The sequence below is a fragment of the Nyctibius grandis genome, chromosome 2 (genome assembly GCF_013368605.1).
Source record: "Nyctibius grandis isolate bNycGra1 chromosome 2, bNycGra1.pri, whole genome shotgun sequence".
Classification (NCBI taxonomy): domain Eukaryota; kingdom Metazoa; phylum Chordata; class Aves; order Nyctibiiformes; family Nyctibiidae; genus Nyctibius; species Nyctibius grandis.
In genome coordinates this window covers 29207413-29227129 of record NC_090659.1, presented here as the reverse complement: position 1 = coordinate 29227129, position 19717 = coordinate 29207413, and the positions used below count along the sequence as shown (strand labels likewise).

At 36.7% G+C, this 19717-nt stretch overlaps 1 protein-coding gene across 1 annotated transcript in view; it reads right to left on the bottom strand.

Annotated features, from left to right (window-relative positions):
* Window positions 1-19717, bottom strand: part of CFAP47 (cilia and flagella associated protein 47) — a 356696-nt gene that overhangs the window by 265545 nt on the left and 71434 nt on the right. Inside the window, exons 31-33 of the mRNA XM_068422067.1 lie at window positions 16343-16436; window positions 15609-15749; window positions 10405-10600 (exon numbers count right to left, since the gene is read on the bottom strand). Of these exons, the coding sequence (XP_068278168.1) occupies window positions 10405-10600; window positions 15609-15749; window positions 16343-16436 (431 nt within the window). The remainder of the gene's footprint in view (window positions 1-10404; window positions 10601-15608; window positions 15750-16342; window positions 16437-19717) is intronic.

Here is a 19717-nt window from a genome sequence, read left to right as displayed (position 1 = left end):
CATCACGGAAACATGGTGGAATGACTCACACAACTGGAGTGCTGCAATGGATGGCTATAAACTCTCGAGCAGGGAGAGGCAAAGCAGGAGAGGCAGTGGGGTGGCCCTGTATGTTAGAGAGTGTTTTGATTGTCTAGAGCTTGATGATGGTGACAATAGGGTTGAGTGTTTATGGGCAAGGATCAGGGGGAAGGCCAACAAGGCAGATATCATGATGGGAGTCTGCTATAGACCACCCAACCAGGATGAAGAGGTAGATGAAATATTCTATAAGCAGCTGGGAGAAGTCGCACAATTGCTAACCCTTGTTCTCATGGGGGACTTCAATTTACCAGATGTCTGCTGTAAATACAATACAGCAGAGAGGAAACAGTCTAGGAGGTTCCTGGAGTGTGTGGAAGATAACTTCCTGACACAGCTAGTGAGTGAGCCAACTAGGGAAGGTGCCCAGCTGGACCTCTTGTTTGCAAACAGAGAACAACTTGTGGGTGATGTGATGGTTGGAGGCTGTCTTGGGCATAGTGATCATGAAATGATCGAGTTTTCAGTTCTTGGAGAAGTAAGGAGGGGCATCAGCACAACTGCTACCTTAGACTTCCAGAGGGCAGGCTTTGGCCTGTTTAGGAGCCTGGTTGATAGAGTCCCTTGGGAGGCAGTCCTGAAGGGCAAAGGAGTCCAGGAAGGCTGGACACTCTTCAAGAAGGAAATCTTAAAGCCACAGGAGCAGGCTGTCCCCATGTGCCGGAAGATGAGCCGGCAGGGAAGAAGACCGGCCTGGCTGAACAGAGAACTTTGGCTGGAACTCAGGAAAAAAAGGAGAGTTTACGAGCTTTGGAAGAAGGGGCAGGAAAGTCAGGAGGACTACAAGGATATCATGAGGCTATGCAGGGAGAAAATTAGAAAGGTCAAAGCCCAATTTGAACTTAATCTGACTACTGCCGTAAAAGACAACAAAAATGTTTCTATAAATACATTAGCAACAAAAGAAGGACTAAGGAGAACCTTCACCCGTTATTGGATGTGAAGGGAAACATTGTGACAAAAGATGAGGAAAAGGCTGAGGTGCTTAATGCCTTCTTTGCCTCAGTCTTTAATAGTAAGACCAGTTGTTCTCAGGGTACCCAGCCCCCTGAGCTGGAAGACAGGGATGGGGAGCAGAATGAAGACCCCGTAATCCAAGCAGAAATGGTTAGTGAGCTGCTACACAACTTAGGCACACACAAGTCTATGGGGCTGGACAGGATCCACCCAAGGGTACTGAGGGAGTTGGCGGAAGTGATCACCAAGCCACTTTCCATCGTTTATATCAGCAGTCCTGACTAACCAGGGAGGTCCCAATGGACTGGAGGTTAGCAAATGTGATGCCCATCTACAAGAAGGGCCAGAAGGAGGATCTGGGGAACTAAAGGCCTGTCAGTCTGACCTCGGTGCCAGGGAAGGTTATGGAGCAGATCATCTTGAGTGCCATCACATGGTACGTACAGGACAACCAGGCAATTAGGCCCAGTCAGCATGGGTTTATGAAAGGCAGGTCCTGCTTGACTAACCTGATCTCCTTCTATGACAAGGTGACCCACTCAGTAAATGAGGGAAAGGCTGCGGATGTTGTCTACCTAGATTTTAGTAAAGCCTTTGACACCATTTCCCACTGTTTCTCCTGGAGAAACTAGCTGCTCATGTCTTGGATGTGTGTACTCTTCGCAAAAAACTGTCTGGATGGCCAGGTCCAAAGAGTTGTGGTGAATGGAATTAAATCCAGTTGGTGGCCGCTCACAAGCGGTGTTCCCCAGGGCTCAGTGCTGGGACCAGTTGTCTTTAATATCTTTATCAATGATCTGGATGAGGGAATTTAGTGCACCCTTGGAAAGTTTGCAGACAACATCAAGTTGGGCGGGAGTGTTCATCTGCTTGAGGGTAGGAAGGCTCTGCAGAGGGATCTCGACAGGCTGGATCGATTGGCTGAGGCCAACTGTATGAGGTTCAAGAAGGCGAAGTGTCAGGTCCTGCACTTGGGTCACAACAACCCCATGCACCACTACAGGCTTGGAAAAGAGTGGCTGGAAAGCTGCCTGGCAGAAAAGGACCTGTTAGTGTTGGTCGATAGCCATCTGAGTATGAGCCAGCAGTATGCCCGGGCGGCCAAGGCGGTCAACAGCATCCTGGCTTGTATCAGAAATCATGTGGCCAGCAGGAGTAAGGAAGTGACTGTCCCCCTGTATTCGGCACTGCGGAGGCCACACCTCGAATAATATGTTCAGTTTTGAGCCCCTCACTACAAGAAAGACATTGAGGTGCAGGAGCGAATCCAAAGAAGGGCAATGAAGCTGGTGAAGGGTCTAGAGCACAAGTCTTATGAGGAGTGTCTGAGGGAACTGGGGTTGTTTAGTCTGGAGAAAAGGAGGCTTTATTGCTTATTGCTGCCTACAACCTCCCGAAAGGAGGTTGTAGCAAGGTGGGTGTCAGTCTCTTCTCCCAAGTAACAAGCAATAGGACAAGAGGAAACAGTCTCAAGTTGCATCAGGGGAGGTTTAGATTGGATATCAGGAAAAATTTGTTCACCAAAAGGGTTGTCAAGCACTGGAACAAGCTGCCCAGGGAAGTGGTTGAGTCACCATCCCTGGAGGTATTTAAAAGAAGTGTAGATGTGGTGCTTAGAGACACGGTTTAGTGGTGAACTTGGCTGTGCTAGCTTAATGGTTGGACTTGATGATCTTAAGGTCTTTTCCAACCAAACCGATTCTATGATTCTGTTGGAGGTAGAATACTGAGCTAGATAGAACTTTAAACTATTGGAGTATGTCCTTTTTAATGTAAATTACTGCAGTAATAATGTTTTATAATATTATATAACAACTTCTTATTCTGGAATCTGAAAATCTCTGGAGGAGGAACTAATCTATGGCTATAATAATGCTTATAGTCCTGTTTCAACAGCTCAAATCTGGTACTGAATAATGCAAACATTTATAGAAGAAATATGTAGCAATAACCTTTTCTGTAAGTGCTGATATTAGAACTAGGACAAGGTTTAAAATGATGATACTGACATATACAATACAGAGCATAAGATAGATGAGAGGAAATATGCCTTTGAATATTTTTTTGAAAAAGGCTATTATGTTTTTCCCAAAATGTATTTAGGATTAACAGAATGATAATGGATCTACCTTCAGCATATACAGCATGTGAGGCTATGTTTATCTTAACATGGAAAACAGTTAAGTCTTTTATTAGAGACTCAGGCAAATTACAGTTCCTACTTCAGGCAGGCTGCTACAACCCTTGCTCATGGAAACTGATAGTTATTCTTCTAAGAACTCCTGAAATATCAGGGACAGATCGATTTAATACCGCTGTCAATTCATAATTCTTCTAAGCAGAAAAGTTCAAGAAGCACCACATGGGATAACGACAGAAAAATGGATACATTGCAGGTATGCCTCATTTATTCCCATCTGTTGCAGAAGGCTTTTACCCTGAGGCATCAACATTTACCTTTCTGGTCCTACTAAAATTTTCCAACTGTCTTTCGCTGTCTACACAGTTCTGTTTTATTTTCGCTGATTCTTATCCCAAATAATACCTTAAATTGACAAATTCCTTAGGCTTTTATGTATCACATAATAGTGTTACCTTACATCAGTCTCCATTTTGTTGCTTTCCAACAGAAAGCTTCCATTTGTAAAGAGAACTAGTTTTAAAACCACTGAATGGTACTAAGAGCCTCTAGATTAAAATGTCACCTTTGACACTATTTTTTTTTATCATGGCCTTTCACTTAGAGATGATTTTGATTTAAAATGCAATAAAACACAGCAATTCATTTCCACATACTTGGCTTCTATACTGGCTTCAGAATGAATACTATAATCCCTGCATGATCTTATTTAGTTAGAAACGAAAAAAAAAGTTAAATACTGTTGTCAATGAAATTCACTGTTTGATACTTACAATGAATTAACAGAACCTTTTTTAATCTTCATAGTCTGAAATATGTCATCTCCTTGCAAAACATCTGAAGTTGTATTACTAAATCCACAGCTATACCACAACCAATAGATATATTTGGTATGAACTGCAGAAGTACATTGATTACATAAATAATCAGAAAGCTTATTTATTCCAATTAACATACAAACACTGCAAAGCGCCTTGTTTAGCTGAAAGTTGAATAGCCATCTAGGCATGTCAAAGTGTATTGCAAGTAAGGAAACAAAATATCTTCTTAAATATTTACCCAATTATTCCTACTTACGTCATTTAGGTTTTTGAGGGTCAGCATATATGCATATACAGATATACATTTTTATATATAAGCATACGTGTCTACACACACACATATATTTATGTATATACATATACACACAAATATATACAAACACATATGCAGCCCTAAGAGTGAGGCTTTTTTTTTGTTTGAAAGATCTTTTTAAGTTTTCCAAATATGAACACTTTGAATCTTTTCAATATCAGGCTCCAAGGACTATCCTTCTTCATACTTCTATTTCCATGAAGCAGCACAATGCCAGCTGGTATAAAACAATAAAACTGTACAAAACAAATATTTTTATACTACTCCAAAGTCTAAAAAAGTAAATTAAACATGTAGTTTTGCTTATTTTTCAACTGCATATGAACTTAAAACTTACAAAATAATTCTTTTTCTCTTTTCTATCAAATAAAATCCTGGTATGATCTTGTGGGTTTTTCAGCTATAGGGAATGAGATGTGACACAATCCTTAAACATGGAGTATTCAGGTTGACTAAGAAAGGTGAGCAGGACAGAAAAGCCTACTTACTGGACTTCATATTTACGTATTATGTTTCATTCTTGTGTTCTGCTGTGCAAATCATTAAATAATATTACACAGAAAAATGGTTAAAAAATTTGTTCATTTATATTTCAGGTAATAATTTCCAGAACTTATCACTCAAGAACAATGTTCTCTCATAATATTTTGTTGGAAGGCAGACTTATGATACTCATGATGACAGTTCATTAGATCGTCATTTCCCCTTCTTTAATTCAGCTTTTTATCAAGTGTGCAAAAAGAAAAGCAAGATTCATTCTTTGGGAAAAGCCTGTCTTGCAGTGATTTTAACTGAAAGAAATTTTATATGAAATTATATAAGATTCTTCTCTTCTACCCTTCAAAGATAAAAAATATCATTTAGCTCTTGTTTCTCAATTGTCTCTGAGAACAATTAAATTGAGAAGAAAGAATTAATGGACTCCATAAATACCCTTCCCAAAAAATGGGGAGAGGAAAGAAAAAGAAAAATTCATGAAAACAAGGGGAAAGAAAAGTGTGCTTTTTAATTGGTATACTAGAAACAACCCTAAGTAAAAGTTCTAGAGAATCAGTTTTAAAACAACCAAGAATTCTACTTAATTCTCATACAGTTTTGTGAAGACATCATCTCACACTAAAATCTCTCCATCCTCAACCTTTTTACTGCAGATGCCATGCTCAATTGATATCAAAATTTAAAAAAATAAAAATAAAAAATACGACTAAAAAACCCACCTCACTTACAGTGAAGTGAAGTGAATAAAATGCATCAAAACCAAAACTTTCCCTCTTGAGAGTAAGAAGCTTGAGGGATGCTACTATGCCTAACATTGTCAGACAAACTACATTGGCACTGGATTAGCACTTCTCTTTCCTCTTATGTAGACTCTCCATTCTAAGCAGATTTTCCAGTCAAATGAAGATGTATCTACTCTGGAGACAGCTCTTACATCTCAGACTTATGTTGACTGTTCAGATATTGTTCAATTTATTGGCTGTAATATTCTCTAGTAATTTTATATTAAATGTAGAATTATCTACTCTTTTCAAGATCTTCCTGGGATACATTCAAGAAAAATCCCTTATTTCCCAAAACATGATTTATCTTTTTCACCATGGCAAGAATCATAATTAATAAGGAAGAGACATACAGCTTCTCAGGTGGCAATTTAATTCACTAATTTGCAAAATTTTCTTCTGTTTAGGAAGTACAGGTTATGAATCATGGCATTCCAATACTCTAGAAACTTTTTAAGGGTTTTTCCTGACTCTTATTTTTTCATACTATTAGTAGTTAGTCTTTCAGAGAGAAAAGCTGAAAAGGAATGTGACGATAAGGAATGGTAGAAAGTAAACTGAAAATTTATTACACTCAAATAATTCATGCTTCCTCTCCTGTCATTACCCTTGCCCATATAATGCCTTAAGTGGCACTGAATCTTGTATTTCACTTATAATTAAGGCCTCAGCAAAACAGGCAAAGTTGCATTTTGCAGTTTTAGAGCATTTGGTCTCGAGTTTCAACATTGCTTTCCATTTTATGGTCAAGAAGACATATTACAAGCCTGCTCTCCCAAAACATATGCCAAACTGCTTTTAAAACATTTATTTTTTTAGTAGCAGTAACGGCAGAAGATGGAGATAGTAAACTCCTTGCTAATGTTCTCTCTAAGCTATTGTGATCTTAACTCTTGCAAGAGAAGTGTTCTGATGAATGACATAGTTATCTTCAACTTCAGAAGGAAGTAAAAAAGATGTATATTTAAAAACCTTCTGCACTGCAGTAGCTTTGGCTTGGCTCACTATCACATTTCACTTTAAGTAGTTTAGGTATCAAAGGGAAGACTGAGAAATATGGCCTGGATAGATGTTCATTTATGTGGTAGGCATGGATCACCCAACAGACTAGTTCGAGCTGAAAGCAGCTCCATGGTCAAGACATACTGCTAGTCAGGGCTAATTCTTTATTCAAAGCAGAGAGTTTGCATGATAATATGCAGACACAAAAATGCTAAGCGAAAAGTGTAATTGCTCTCTGATCTGGACTGTAGCAAGAATAAAAGAACTAATCCTTCTCTTAAAATTAGTGATATTAAGCAAATATTGGCAACAAAAACTCATACAAAATTGAGAATATTTGAGACTTTCAGTTGGGCTGTATTAACATTTACTATACTTTGATGTTTTTCCTTGTGACACTTTTAAATGTTCCTCTGAAAAAGTCTGTTTAAATGCTTAATTTAAGACTAACATGATTTAAAATGTCATTAATACCTAAGTATAAATTTGATTATTAACATCAAAAAATGTAAAGGACCAATGGTATATCACAATATTAAATCTGCTGAGATAGGTAAGTTATTCTCCAGTGTATGATCTTAAAAAACAAATTCAGTCTAATAACCCCTGAGGTACATTACTGGTGATCAGCCTCCAGCTGGACTTTGTGCCACTGACCATAAACCTTTGAGCCTGTCAGTTCAGCCTAATTTCCATCAACCTCACTGTCCTCTTATCTAGGCTGTACTTCATCAGTTTGTTTATGAGGATGTTACAGAAGGCTGTTGAAAGCCTTGCCAAAGTTGAGATAAACAGCATCCACTGCTCTCCATCTGTCCACTGAGATAATCATGTCACTGTGGAAGGCAATGAGGTTGGTCAAGCATGATTTCCTGTTTGTAAATTCATGCCGACTACTCCCAAACAATTTCTTGTCCTTCATATGTTTGGAAATGGTTTCCAAGATTATTTACTCCACCACCATCCCAAGGAACAAGATGAGGGTGACTGGCCTGTAGCTCACCGCATCCTCCTTCTTCCAGATAGGAATGACATTTGCTTTCTTACAAACCTCTTCCAAACTTCCCCCCAATTGTCCTGACCTTTCCAAGATTACTGAGCGTGGCCTTGCAATGACACTGGCCAGCTCGCTCAGCACTTATTGGTGCATCCCATCAGGTCCCATGTACTTGTGTTTGTCCAATTTGCTTAAGTGCTCCCTAATCTGATCCTCCTCCACCAAGGCTAAATCTTCCTTGCTCCAGACTTCCCCACTCATCTTGAGGGTCTGGGCTTGCTCAGTACCAGTCTTACCAATAAAGACCAAGGTGAAGAAGGCACTGAGTACCTCAGTCTTTTCTGTGTCCTTTGTCATCAGATCCTCTAACCCATTTAGCAGAAAGAACAGCATAGTAGCAGACACCAATTCATTCTGAGGCAGTAAAAGCAAAAAGTAAGAGGAAAATGAAGACTAAAACAGAGGATTCAAAGAGATATTGAGGCAGGTCATCTGGAACAAAACAGAATAAGATCACACAATTAAAAACTTTTGTAATGCAGAGGTATAAGATTAAGACTATGAATTTTGTAATTTGACAGAATTTTCTCATTTCTTTAAAATTATGGTATCTTTAGCAATGCTCATTTATGTAGTTTTGTGAGAGAAATGGAAATAGAAGCAAAAGAAAAGAGCATGCTCATGTGCATACACCAAGTTATTTCTGTGTGCCCTCTAGCAAACAGAATATAGAACTCATGAACCAAAAAAAGTTGTATACAAGTTGATATAGCAAGGCAGTATCTGTAACTTCCCATACACAGAAAGCATATATAATCTCCGCCTTCTCGTTGCAATCTTGCACTTCTCTGAAAGCAGAAAAGTATAATCAAGTGAAATTGTAAAACAGAATTGTCATACAGATAAATGCCCACTGGCAATAAACACAAAATTCGTCTTTACCTGTGACCCAGAGCCAAATCTGAAACCAGGTATGCACAAATGAATACTTTAACCTAATGAGTTATCTGTCCTATTAGCATGATTTAATAGAAGTTATTATTATTTTCTGAGACCCTAATATTATAATTAAATTGTTATTTTTGGGTGCCAATTTTGGGGAGCCTTTAGAACTAAATAATTGTAAAAAGCCTACTTTACAATTGCTGATAACCATATGAAAACTCATTAGAAAAACTTCATTTTATTATTCTAATTTGTTACATACTGTTAGGCAACTAAAACAACACTTTCAATAATTGGCTCCTTAAAATGCATCATCAGTAGATATTTCACTTGGACTGAGACATTTGGGGTTTTTACCCAGTAGCGTCCACCAGATCTGCACTTTATGGTTCAGATTCACCCCTCTCATCTTTATACATTATAACTCAATTAAAAGTTTAATGTTAAATAAAATGCATTTTGACGTTCATATTCTCCCCACTGGGTTCCCACACGACAGAACAAGGCTAGCCATGCCTCAACATCTGGGTATTACTAGAGTCTACAATAAAGAGAACAGACAGCGGGTTTGAGGAATATATCCATGCAGAATTTATGGTGAGCCACAACCCTGGCCAGGTAGCTAGTCATTCTCTCTGCAAGTTGTCGTCTATACACACGAGGCTCAGATAACACCCAGCAGAGCAGAGTGCTCGTGACTGTAAGATAGCTCCCCTAAAGCAGGCACTAGACACAGATAAGAAAATAATACATTGCAAATACACCTACTTACTGTAGGGCATGTTACTTTAGCTAGGGAATCTCCCTGAGATAATCATAACAGACCCAAACTATGAGTTGACAGCTATTGGATGCAGGGGACTATAGACTGACCTTTCAATCTTATCAGCAGAATTACTCAACACATTTGAGAATATCTAGTATAATTTGCTTCTATATAGATAAAATGAGAAAAGCAATAGGATATTCAAAGCATATGCAAAGTAGAGAATATGCCCAAATAGGACTTATGGAAGATTATATGCAAATAGATTATCCATAATTCAGACAGGTCAGAAATCATTCAAGGCAAAAATGACACTAGACAATCTTTTCCATATGTGGCTTATGAGCCATTCTTCCCTGTTCATCATCAGACTGCCCTTTCTTGGAGTTAACTACCCATCCAAAATTAACGCCGAAATAGACAATGAAGTTGGGGTCAAGAAGCAAGAGGGAGAAAAACATACAAGGAAATAGAAGTAATAATTACTACTGGTTGGACAGTTTTATCAGATTTAAATACCAGAACTGCCTAGCTCAGTCTTAAAGTGAACAGGTCATTTTGTCTAACCTTACTCAAGTGATCATGAGGCATCAAACTGACCTTGCAAGTAGGACAAGTTTTATAAGCTGGAACCTTGGTCTCTCTTACCTTCCTAAATGCCATTAGAATAAAGGCAATACAAAAATTATTCTAAAAATTCTGAAAATCTAGCTCTGAAACACACCACTATAAGCGCAAATTCTAAGAACTGCATGTGACTACAGACAGGAAAATGAAGAGAAAGTGATTACTGTTAGCACTTCCTTCCTGACATCATTAATGGAAAGAAGAAAGTGAGAAGGTTCACCACACTTCACCCTTTATGACTAGTTAGACACTGTAAGAACACACAGAACACAAGATATTTCATGAACAGGGCTAGTCAAAAGATGCTAATCTTGGAACACAGAAACACAAGGAAAGGAAATATGTATGGATAGGCAATAATTTATCCCCAAAAAACTTTCAGTGGCAAGTTGTCATGATATCTCTATGAATAACAATTTTAAAAGTCTACAAAAGGAGTATTAGAAGGAAGAGTATAGTGAAAGAATTATTTCACCTTTTTGACAATCTTTCCACACAGTTTTTCGATTCTTCTCATAATGTATATTCAACCAGGTGAGGATGGTTCGTTCATATGGAGAATATATATTACTGGATAAAGGTTCTGATTTTATTCTTGGCATGTTCTTCACACTTTCCAAGCTGAACAGTTCAGTGATATTACGTGAAGAAACACGTGGAAGAACAAACACCTGAAATTAGAAAAAGTGTTTTTAAGCATGAACTGTAAAAAGAACAATTTCACGTTGAATGATAAAAAAAAAAAACACTTCAGACTCAAAACGTTTTCTAATTTAGAAAAGGTTTAAGAGACTACACATTAGCATAAATGTATAATACACACAGATATGCCGAGGTTTTAGGGAATTCCTTTGCTTTCTTAAACAAAATGCAAACTTATTATTTGCATTAGAACATGTCCAGAGGAGGGTGACCAAGATGGTGAAAGGTCTCGAGGGCAAGACTTACAAGGAGCAGCTGAAGTCACTTGGTTTGTTCAGCTTGGAGAAGAGAAGGCTGAGGGGTGACCTCATCACAGTCTACAACTTCCTCAAGGGGGGCAGCAGAGAGGGAGGTGCTGATCTCCTCTCCCTGGTGCCCAGCGATAGGACACAAGGAAACTGAATGAAGCTGCGTCAGTGGAAGTTCAGATTGGACATTATGAAAAGGTTCCCCACTGAGAGGGTAGTCAGTCACTGGAACAGGCTCCCCAGGGAAGTGGTCATGGTACCAAGCCTGTCAGAGTTCAAGGAGCGTCTGGATGATGCTCTTAGTCATATAGTTTAGTTTTAGGTAATCCTGTGAGGAGCAGGGAGTTGGACTTGATGATCTTTATGGGTTCCTTCCAATTTGAGATATTCTATGATTCTCTGATTCTAAATATTTTTTGTTTACAACTTTTTTCCATGTTTTGATGAACCGGATGAAATCACTGGACCCATCTGGATTCCAGGAATTACTGTGTATATTCTATCCAAAGCATTAATTACTGAACTACTGTACTGATCTCCAGTGCAATCTATAGATAATCTCAAAATGGTATCTTTCATGACTCAGTTGCTCATTTAGGTTCAAATTACATTGACTGTTTCTCCTGAAAAATGTTATAATGCCTACAATAAAATTCTTGGTACTCAGAGGTTCTTGATTAAGTCTTGCATGAACGTACATTTAAAAAAAATTATATAAAAACATATGTATATAAAATATATAAAAAACGAAGTAGTTAAAAGTAAAACTTCTACGCAATACCTTTGATTTTTTTTTCACCAACTGAAATGGCAGCATAGAAAAAGGTATTTGAAGGAGGAACACAGAATTTGATTTTTAGGATGATAATGAAGTCAACAGCTTTGGTTCCATCCTCCCTCATCAAAGAGGTCTCAGGCCTGACCACTGTGACCAGTGACTAAGACTGTCAAGGACCATGGCCGTAAATGTTAACTACACTGTATCAGCTCCATAGTGTTATATATTCACAGATAATTTAGGATGAGTTTGTAAAGGACTAATTGTTTGGAGGAGGTAAAAAAGAAGGGGGGGGGGAAAAAAAGAGTAACAACCTAGTCATTGACAATGTCTATTGACAATGAATGCAAATCCAGTCAAATGTTATTTTGAAGTGTGAATTGGGCCCAGTTTCTCATTCCCTTAAACACTCCCAGTGATGTCTAATTCCCTGATATGTATATACATAAAGAAAAGGTTATTTAATTTCATTTCATCTAATCAGAATGAAAACAGCTTGCACTCCTTCTATAATTGTTTCTCTTCATATTAGTTTCCAATACCAGGCTTTAACAAGTACATTAAAGAAAGTATCAGTTTCTTGAGGCAAAGAGTTAAAACTTTTTGATCCCTCCATTTGCTGTAGATGGAGAGGAACACTCTTACATATAGTATGATGCAGCTACAGCCATATGGTATGATGCAGCTACAGCCATATGGTTTCACAGCTTCCACATTTACATATGGATTTTTTTTTCCAGATGACATGAAGGACTGTCATCCCTTGCTTTCAAGTTTTTCTGAAGAAAATCTTTTGTGATATACTGATATACAAAACCTAGTTAACTATTAATGTACACGAGACCCAGATTACAGCATCTATATTTAATTACAATCGAAAAAAAAATTTGAGTCACTTTGAAATTCCTTTTTTAACCCTGAAGCATTTCAGTTCAGCATAATCTAGTTCCATGCAGAGTTGGCTGAGCGAACTTAATTTAAACATTTGGATTTCTCTCCATGGCACTTTATTGATTTGCATAGAATATCTTAAGAAAAAAAGAAATCTCAAACTTTTATATCAGCATCCTCAGATACAAATCTGAAGAAAACAACTGCCAAAAAAGCAAGCAAATATATACTATTTCCTTCTTTCTTAAAAGGCAGTGTCTTTGCAGGTTAATTTATTGAAACATTCCTTCATCGGTATAACCTGATGTTCTATCAAAAGGATCAAAACAGAAAAGAGTAATGGCAACTACATTTAGAAGAAACTATGAAACATTATTTACCCATAAAACATTCTTTTACTGTCTCTTAACAAGATGGCTACATTCCTATTGAGATCTTGTCGAGTGACCAGGACATTAGCATACAGTAGCTTTTTGGAGCACACTGTGTTTATAAAAAAAATCAGCTATAAGGTTAGGAAATGTATTAATTATAACTATAAAAAGCATCCTTATTACTACACGCTCATTCAATTTAAAGATAGATTGCCTTTATTGAAAATCTGGCCTGACCCAAGCGCTAAATTACCACTTCTGCTGTCAGCGTCCATGTGTTTCCATTAGCCTAGACTTTCAAGATTGGTAGAATACCACCAGTATTTTAGACCTTGCTCAAAGAGAAAACCAAAAGCATATCTTTATGATTGATGAACTTCCCCTTTTATTCTCCACAGATTCTACCCTTTCGTCAGAATAAACTTCATTTTCCATTTTTCTGATCTGAATTTATATATGCATTTTTTCCTCTGGAACTTCTGCAGCAACAGAAGTTTTCATAACAAATAAGTGGGCCATAATGCATCAGGTGTGTGCATGAAAGCAATGTGGGATGACATTTTACTTGATAAAGAATATTAAGTATTTCTAATAACAGCATTTTATTTCTAAAATAAAATCGGACAACAAAACATCTCTGGTGAAGAGAAGAATTCTTTTAACATTTTCTGAAATCTGCAGCAGCTATGTGAGTAAGAAAGGATTCTGTTTCATCTTACCTTGCTTGAAATCAGGCTATTGTAATCACAAGAAAGCTTGTGACTACTTTCATTTTCATGAAACTGCTTTTAAGCTACAAAACATTCTCTTAACTTCAGAATATTTCAACACTAGCCCAAATAAGTATTTTTTGCATAAACCAGTCTTGCTGTCTTGACATATCCTGTTTTTCTTTATTGTTCTGATGCTTTCCTTACAAATTTAATAAAATAAATAAATAAATCTTGTTCAGCAGCAGTCATGGTCACCCCTGTCAAGAATGGGTTTGAACAAAAGAGTATGGAAGAGAGAACAGGACTTTGAATGTTAAGTGACTAGTTCCAGTGTAAAGTCATATCATCTTAAGAATTCTGTTTATGCTTTATTATATTGAATTAAATACCATGTTAGCAAAACTGCATAAGACTACAATAAAAAAGTAAAGCAGAGATGTATAATTCCTAAAACATTAGCAGGAGAGACAAAGAAGATAAATGTGATGTTATAAGGCTGTAAAAAATGTACTATTATAGGACAGAAAGATGAAGGAACAATGAATGAGAAGCTGAAACATGCTTCTCATGCATGAAACAGAACTAGAATGATGAAGAGCACATCTTCACAACAGGTTTGTTTGATCTAAACCTGAACTCTTTCATATCCCCAGCAGCCACATGTTCTGTCCCATTCTTGTGTCTACACCAATGGTCAGAGAGATGAAAGATCTATTTGGAAGCATCACGCTACTCCACTAGTTCTAGCATAAGGAAAGGGGCAGCAAAATGCAGCCAGGAAAACCTGGTTTTCCCCACCATCTAAGACATGTTCTTTCAGTTGCTGCCCACACCTACATTAGTGTAAATTCATGATGATACTTTGCTCTCAGATATTGGAAAGGCTACAAAGTTTATTTAAAAAGATAAATTTTGCACTTGACGTGCACACATGGAAGAAAATGGTAAAAGGGATAAAAAGGATTAAAAGTTTTAGAGCAAAATTGAGGCACCAGCAAAGCTGAACCATTGCCACATGAAAACCAGTATTTAATCATATCAACATTTTTAGAAGATTAAAAAAGGCCACAGATATAAGTAAGCACTTACTACGCAGCTTCAAGTCATTTCCCACACCCTGTCTTATATTTCATTTTACATTTTAAGCCTTTCAAGGCAAGAAGGTTTCATTTATGAGAACATAACCAATAAACCTCCAACTTTCTCCCTGCATCTTCTCATCTTCCCCCTAACCACAGACATCTTGGACAAACCGTTCTGCTACCCCACAATAAACAACTGCACATCCATGCATACAAAAACCAAAACAAAAAAAAAACACCCTCACAAATGAAAAAAAAACCCTCACAAATTTTTTTCTCTAAGCCAAAACTTCAATGAAGACATTGGTATTCTCCACAACAATGACCTGATTTTTTTTCTTATAAAGAACAGGTGAGCATCAAACTATCAGCTGCTTGATTTCATATCTTATAATCTTATCTTTGAAGGAGCAGAATAATCACAACTGGGTTTGACTGTTGTTAACAGTCTAGCCACTCTCTGATAATGTTGTGAAAATATGCAGAGAAAATATTTTGCTTAGATTAATTAGGTAATGTTTTCATATTACCTAATCATACTAAATAAATCAGAAGATTTATTTGAACATAGTATACAAATATTATTCCTTCACTGGTTTGATTTATTAAGTTTAAACAAAACCTCATCAGACCCCATTTCTAACAATATAAAAAAAAAAAGTTAATGATACACTACAGAAATTATCAAATTAAAAATTCATTTTTTATTTTTGGTTTGAAGATGTCTTTAAACTGTTACTGTAAGAAGTACTAGAAATAGTACTTAAAAGTATTGAGTTTTAAAGATCTGTTTGGAAAAAAAAGAACTTGAATATACCACAGATTTTTTCAGAACAAGTTCTTTGCTATCAGTTCTTCAGAATTTAAGTAGTAAATGTATCTACAATTTACCTTGTATATCTGCAGTAGCACATCTGTCCAAGCTCGTTTGCTCATTGTCTCAAATATGCTGTCCTCCAGAATGAACAGATACTTGTCGCTAAATATGTCTGAGTTTTTCACATCTCCTTTTTTAAGCTCAGCTGTGTGACCCTTCAGATAAAGGAATAGCATTTATTTTGGATATTCATTTCAGCAGTTTGGATAGGAAATTCACAAGAGGACAATGATGAATCAATGGCATGAATGACTGATAACTTCTACTATAGTGCAATAGTGATCAGCATTAGAACCATTTAGTTTGCTGCTATCTCAGGAATAAGAAGCACAATACAGAATTGACAGGAGTTGAAAGCAGCAATCAGCACAGAGAGGCAACACAAAGGATATTTTTATTTTTTTTAATAGAAAAATTAGTAGAAAGCAGTAAAATTATTTTACTTTGAGAAAACATATCTGTTGGAAAATGATCGTGGATATCAGCAGTATCAGAAGGAATGGAAGAGAAAAACCAAGGGAGGAGGGTGTAAATGTTAGTGTCAGCTTAAATTTCTGTTCAATCTCACACGTGTGCTTAGGTTTATGCAATCCAAAACAGTAACCACAGTAGAAATACTCACGGTCCACAGAGGACTTCCATTAGTCTTCAAAGGATTGACATGAAGCACATGGTCTTTGTTAAAAAAAAAAAAAAAGGAACAAAAACTGAAACAAAACAAAAATAAAACATAAAACCCCAAACCTACCTTCAGTACAGTTTGCACTTTAATCCATTTCTTATAATCATCAGGTTCAAGCAGAAATTCTGGCATAACATAGGGAAGATATGCTCCTTGGCTTCTGAAATTGTAAAGCAGGAAAAGTTAATAGGAAAGACAATTCTTAAGAGCCATCAAAGTTTTTCAACATGCTCAACCTATGTGTAAGTTCTTCTGAGTTCTATCTGAGTACACGTTGGACTAATGATCCAGTTCTATTAATTGCTTTAGATAGCTTCTATTTACGAAGTTCATGTTCAATTCCTATGCCTACAACTAAACACTAAAAGCACATACAACTCTGAACAGAGTGCCTTCTTTATGAGAATTGCTCCTCCATAAAGGATTTATTATAGCACAAAGCATCAAAACACGTAATACCCATTTCCATGTGAAAGCCAAAGGACCAGTGTTACATAATGTTAGTAGAACTAAAACTTCATGATGCTTTTATCTGTCTGCAGGTCTGATATTGGAAGTCTTATGGGTGTAAGCAAAGGTATTTCAAAACTCCATTAATTGATAAACTGACCTGCCATGTGTTCTCAAGTGACTAATAAATGCAATACGAAAAGTAATTGTAATAACAAAAGGCATCTTCATTAGACTGAAACCAAAAAAAGCTAACTTCCAAGTGAAGAAAGAATATCTTTGCCTCAAATGACTCATTTGAAACAAATGTTGCTGGAAAGAGAGGAAAATAATGAAGAATTCTTAAGTTTATTTTTGTCAGAAGAGCAGAAAAGTTTCCTGACTTTTAGGCCAGAAAGATTATCCTAGCTTACCTAGATTTATATTGTTCTCTGTGTTTTTCACAAGGTTAATGTGAATAACAATCAGATGAGCTGTTCTTGTTATATAACCAGTTTCTCATTCAAATTAAGTGATCATACATTTCCGGTACCATACAGTCCAAATTCAATTTACTTTGTACATTAAAAGTCATACATCACAGTTTGAAATTGGGATCATGACAATTTATTTCTCTTCCCACAGAATTATATTATGCTGGTAACAGCATATTTTTTGTCTCTATTTTACATAGTGACATTATCTTCTCAGATTATTGAAATTCCATGCTTTATACAGTTATCTAGAATGTTTTTTAAAACACAAATATTTTAATCAAGGACCCAAAATAACATCAAGTTAGTAGCCTGGTTCTAAAACTCACCATGTCTGAAATTTCCATTTTCCATTAACTCAGATTCTGTTCCATGAAATCCCTTTAAAACTTCAGTTATTCCCCAAATGATAAAAGAAGGAGGCTATACAACATTCACCTTTTCAGGTGTCCTATCTTTCTTTCAATGTTTTTACTTAGTAGATATATGGGAATAGGTGTAATCTACAATTTTGATCTTCAGAAAGCTATATAACGTTACATGACATCATAGTAAAGATGGGTTCTATATAACTGAATGTTCTCATAATCGGCTGCATTTTGTTATTGAGGAAGACTTTCTTAAAAAATTCCTCCTCATTACAGTCAATATTTAACATGATGTCAGTTCTCCACGATCAGCATTTTCACACTGTTAATATGTTTTTCTTCAAGACACAAAGTTTGCAACAAATTAGTTAGTTGTATTGTAAAATACCCAAACTTTTCCTTTACTGCTGTGGTCATGTACCAATGAAACCTTCTGAGGGAAGGAAAATAAAACTGATACTTGGAATGTTGCTTGAAACAGCAAACACCCACCTGCTTTAGCAAGTGGAAAATTTGAAAGATTAATTATGTTTTATTTGACCAGAAAGTTGTGGTTGGAAGAAGAAAACAGGACTGTATGTTTCTAATCTCAGAGTGCTCTTCTGGGCTTCCTCAGGAGGGTATTTGCACTTTCCACAAATCACAATGAACATGCAGGGATAGCAGATCACAGATTAATTACTCATATCTAGGCTGGCTCTGGATGTCTTACCATCATTACATACAGTTGTGCCAGTAGTGCAGATATCAGACATTTTTGTACTATGATCTATAAAAACACTCTTAAATAACAACCTGTGAAGAAATGCAAACATTCTAGGTGATCCTAAAATGCACAAGCAGGAAAAGAATTTCCATAAATCAGGAACAATGAAGAAATCTGATAGGATTCACACAAACTAGAAGAGGCAGAAACTAACAGGATGTGGTAATGCTAAGCACATACTGAGCATCAATTTAATCATCTAGCATCAAACATATAAGCACAGGAGTCCAGTTAGAACCGCTTTTCTGTGGCAACCTGTATCATTTTGCTAGGACTGTTATGTATTACTACTTCATTTCCAATCATCAGACTCATCAATCATCAGTCTTTGACGTATCCATGTACAGAGGCGCTTAAACTTAGCCTTGACCAATTGGCTGCTGCTCCAATTCTGTTCTGAATATGTCAGTGAGTTAACAGACAAAACTCAGTAAGACTGAAGGCTTTTATTAAAATTTAGCTATTAAATTGCCCAAGACACTACCTTAGAAACACTTAAGTATTTCTTTCCAATTGCTGTTATGCTTAGCAAAAGAGGTTGGAAACACTTATCCCAATACTCATGATCATTTTAAACTAGACAACTAACATCAGGTATGCTAGTTTCAAGATGCCTAGATTCCCTGGAAAATCTCAATGACAAAACTGGACATAAGAGCCATCAGGCTCCACTAGGAGAAAATTTTGACCCTATCTAGGAGTTCTCCAAAAGTATCCCATGAAAACTCTTGGAAGGAAACTTCTGTGAATGAATATTTTGATGGAAGCTCCTGAACAAAGCTTGCTAGCAGTAGCTTCAAGCATAAAGTATGCAAAAGGACAGAAACCTGACTGACTCCTTGCCAGAAGCTGCCAGAATATAAACAAAATAAGGTATGCTGGAAGACCTTCCTGGTACAACCTTAATGTAAGTAGATTAATGACGTTCTTCTGTTTCTTCACCTATATCTTGAAGAAATATTTCCACTTGTGTTGTTTATTTTCAATGTTATGAATAAATGTTTCTATTTGCATTTTACAATAAACAAACTTGAGTCAAATACAGTATAGAGACATTCTCTCTCTCTCAGGTGCAATGACTCAGTAAACTGGGTCATATTAAAAAGTATACTCCCCGCCTCACAGCATACGCACCACTCTTATCTAAATCAAAAAGTGCTAAGAATTTACCTTGTCTGCCCAAGCCACCTGACACAATCAGGGTGAGGAAAAGAAGTGTTTCCCAGAGCTGACAACAACCAAAAAGGCTTTTTGGTATACTCGTAGATATTGGGTGGCATGCTCAAACTTGGAAGATGACTAATGGTCATCCAATGAAAGTGATGTTATTTTGGTTCCTTCATACTGACCTCATCCATCAAACAATGAGTTACAGAAGAGATAT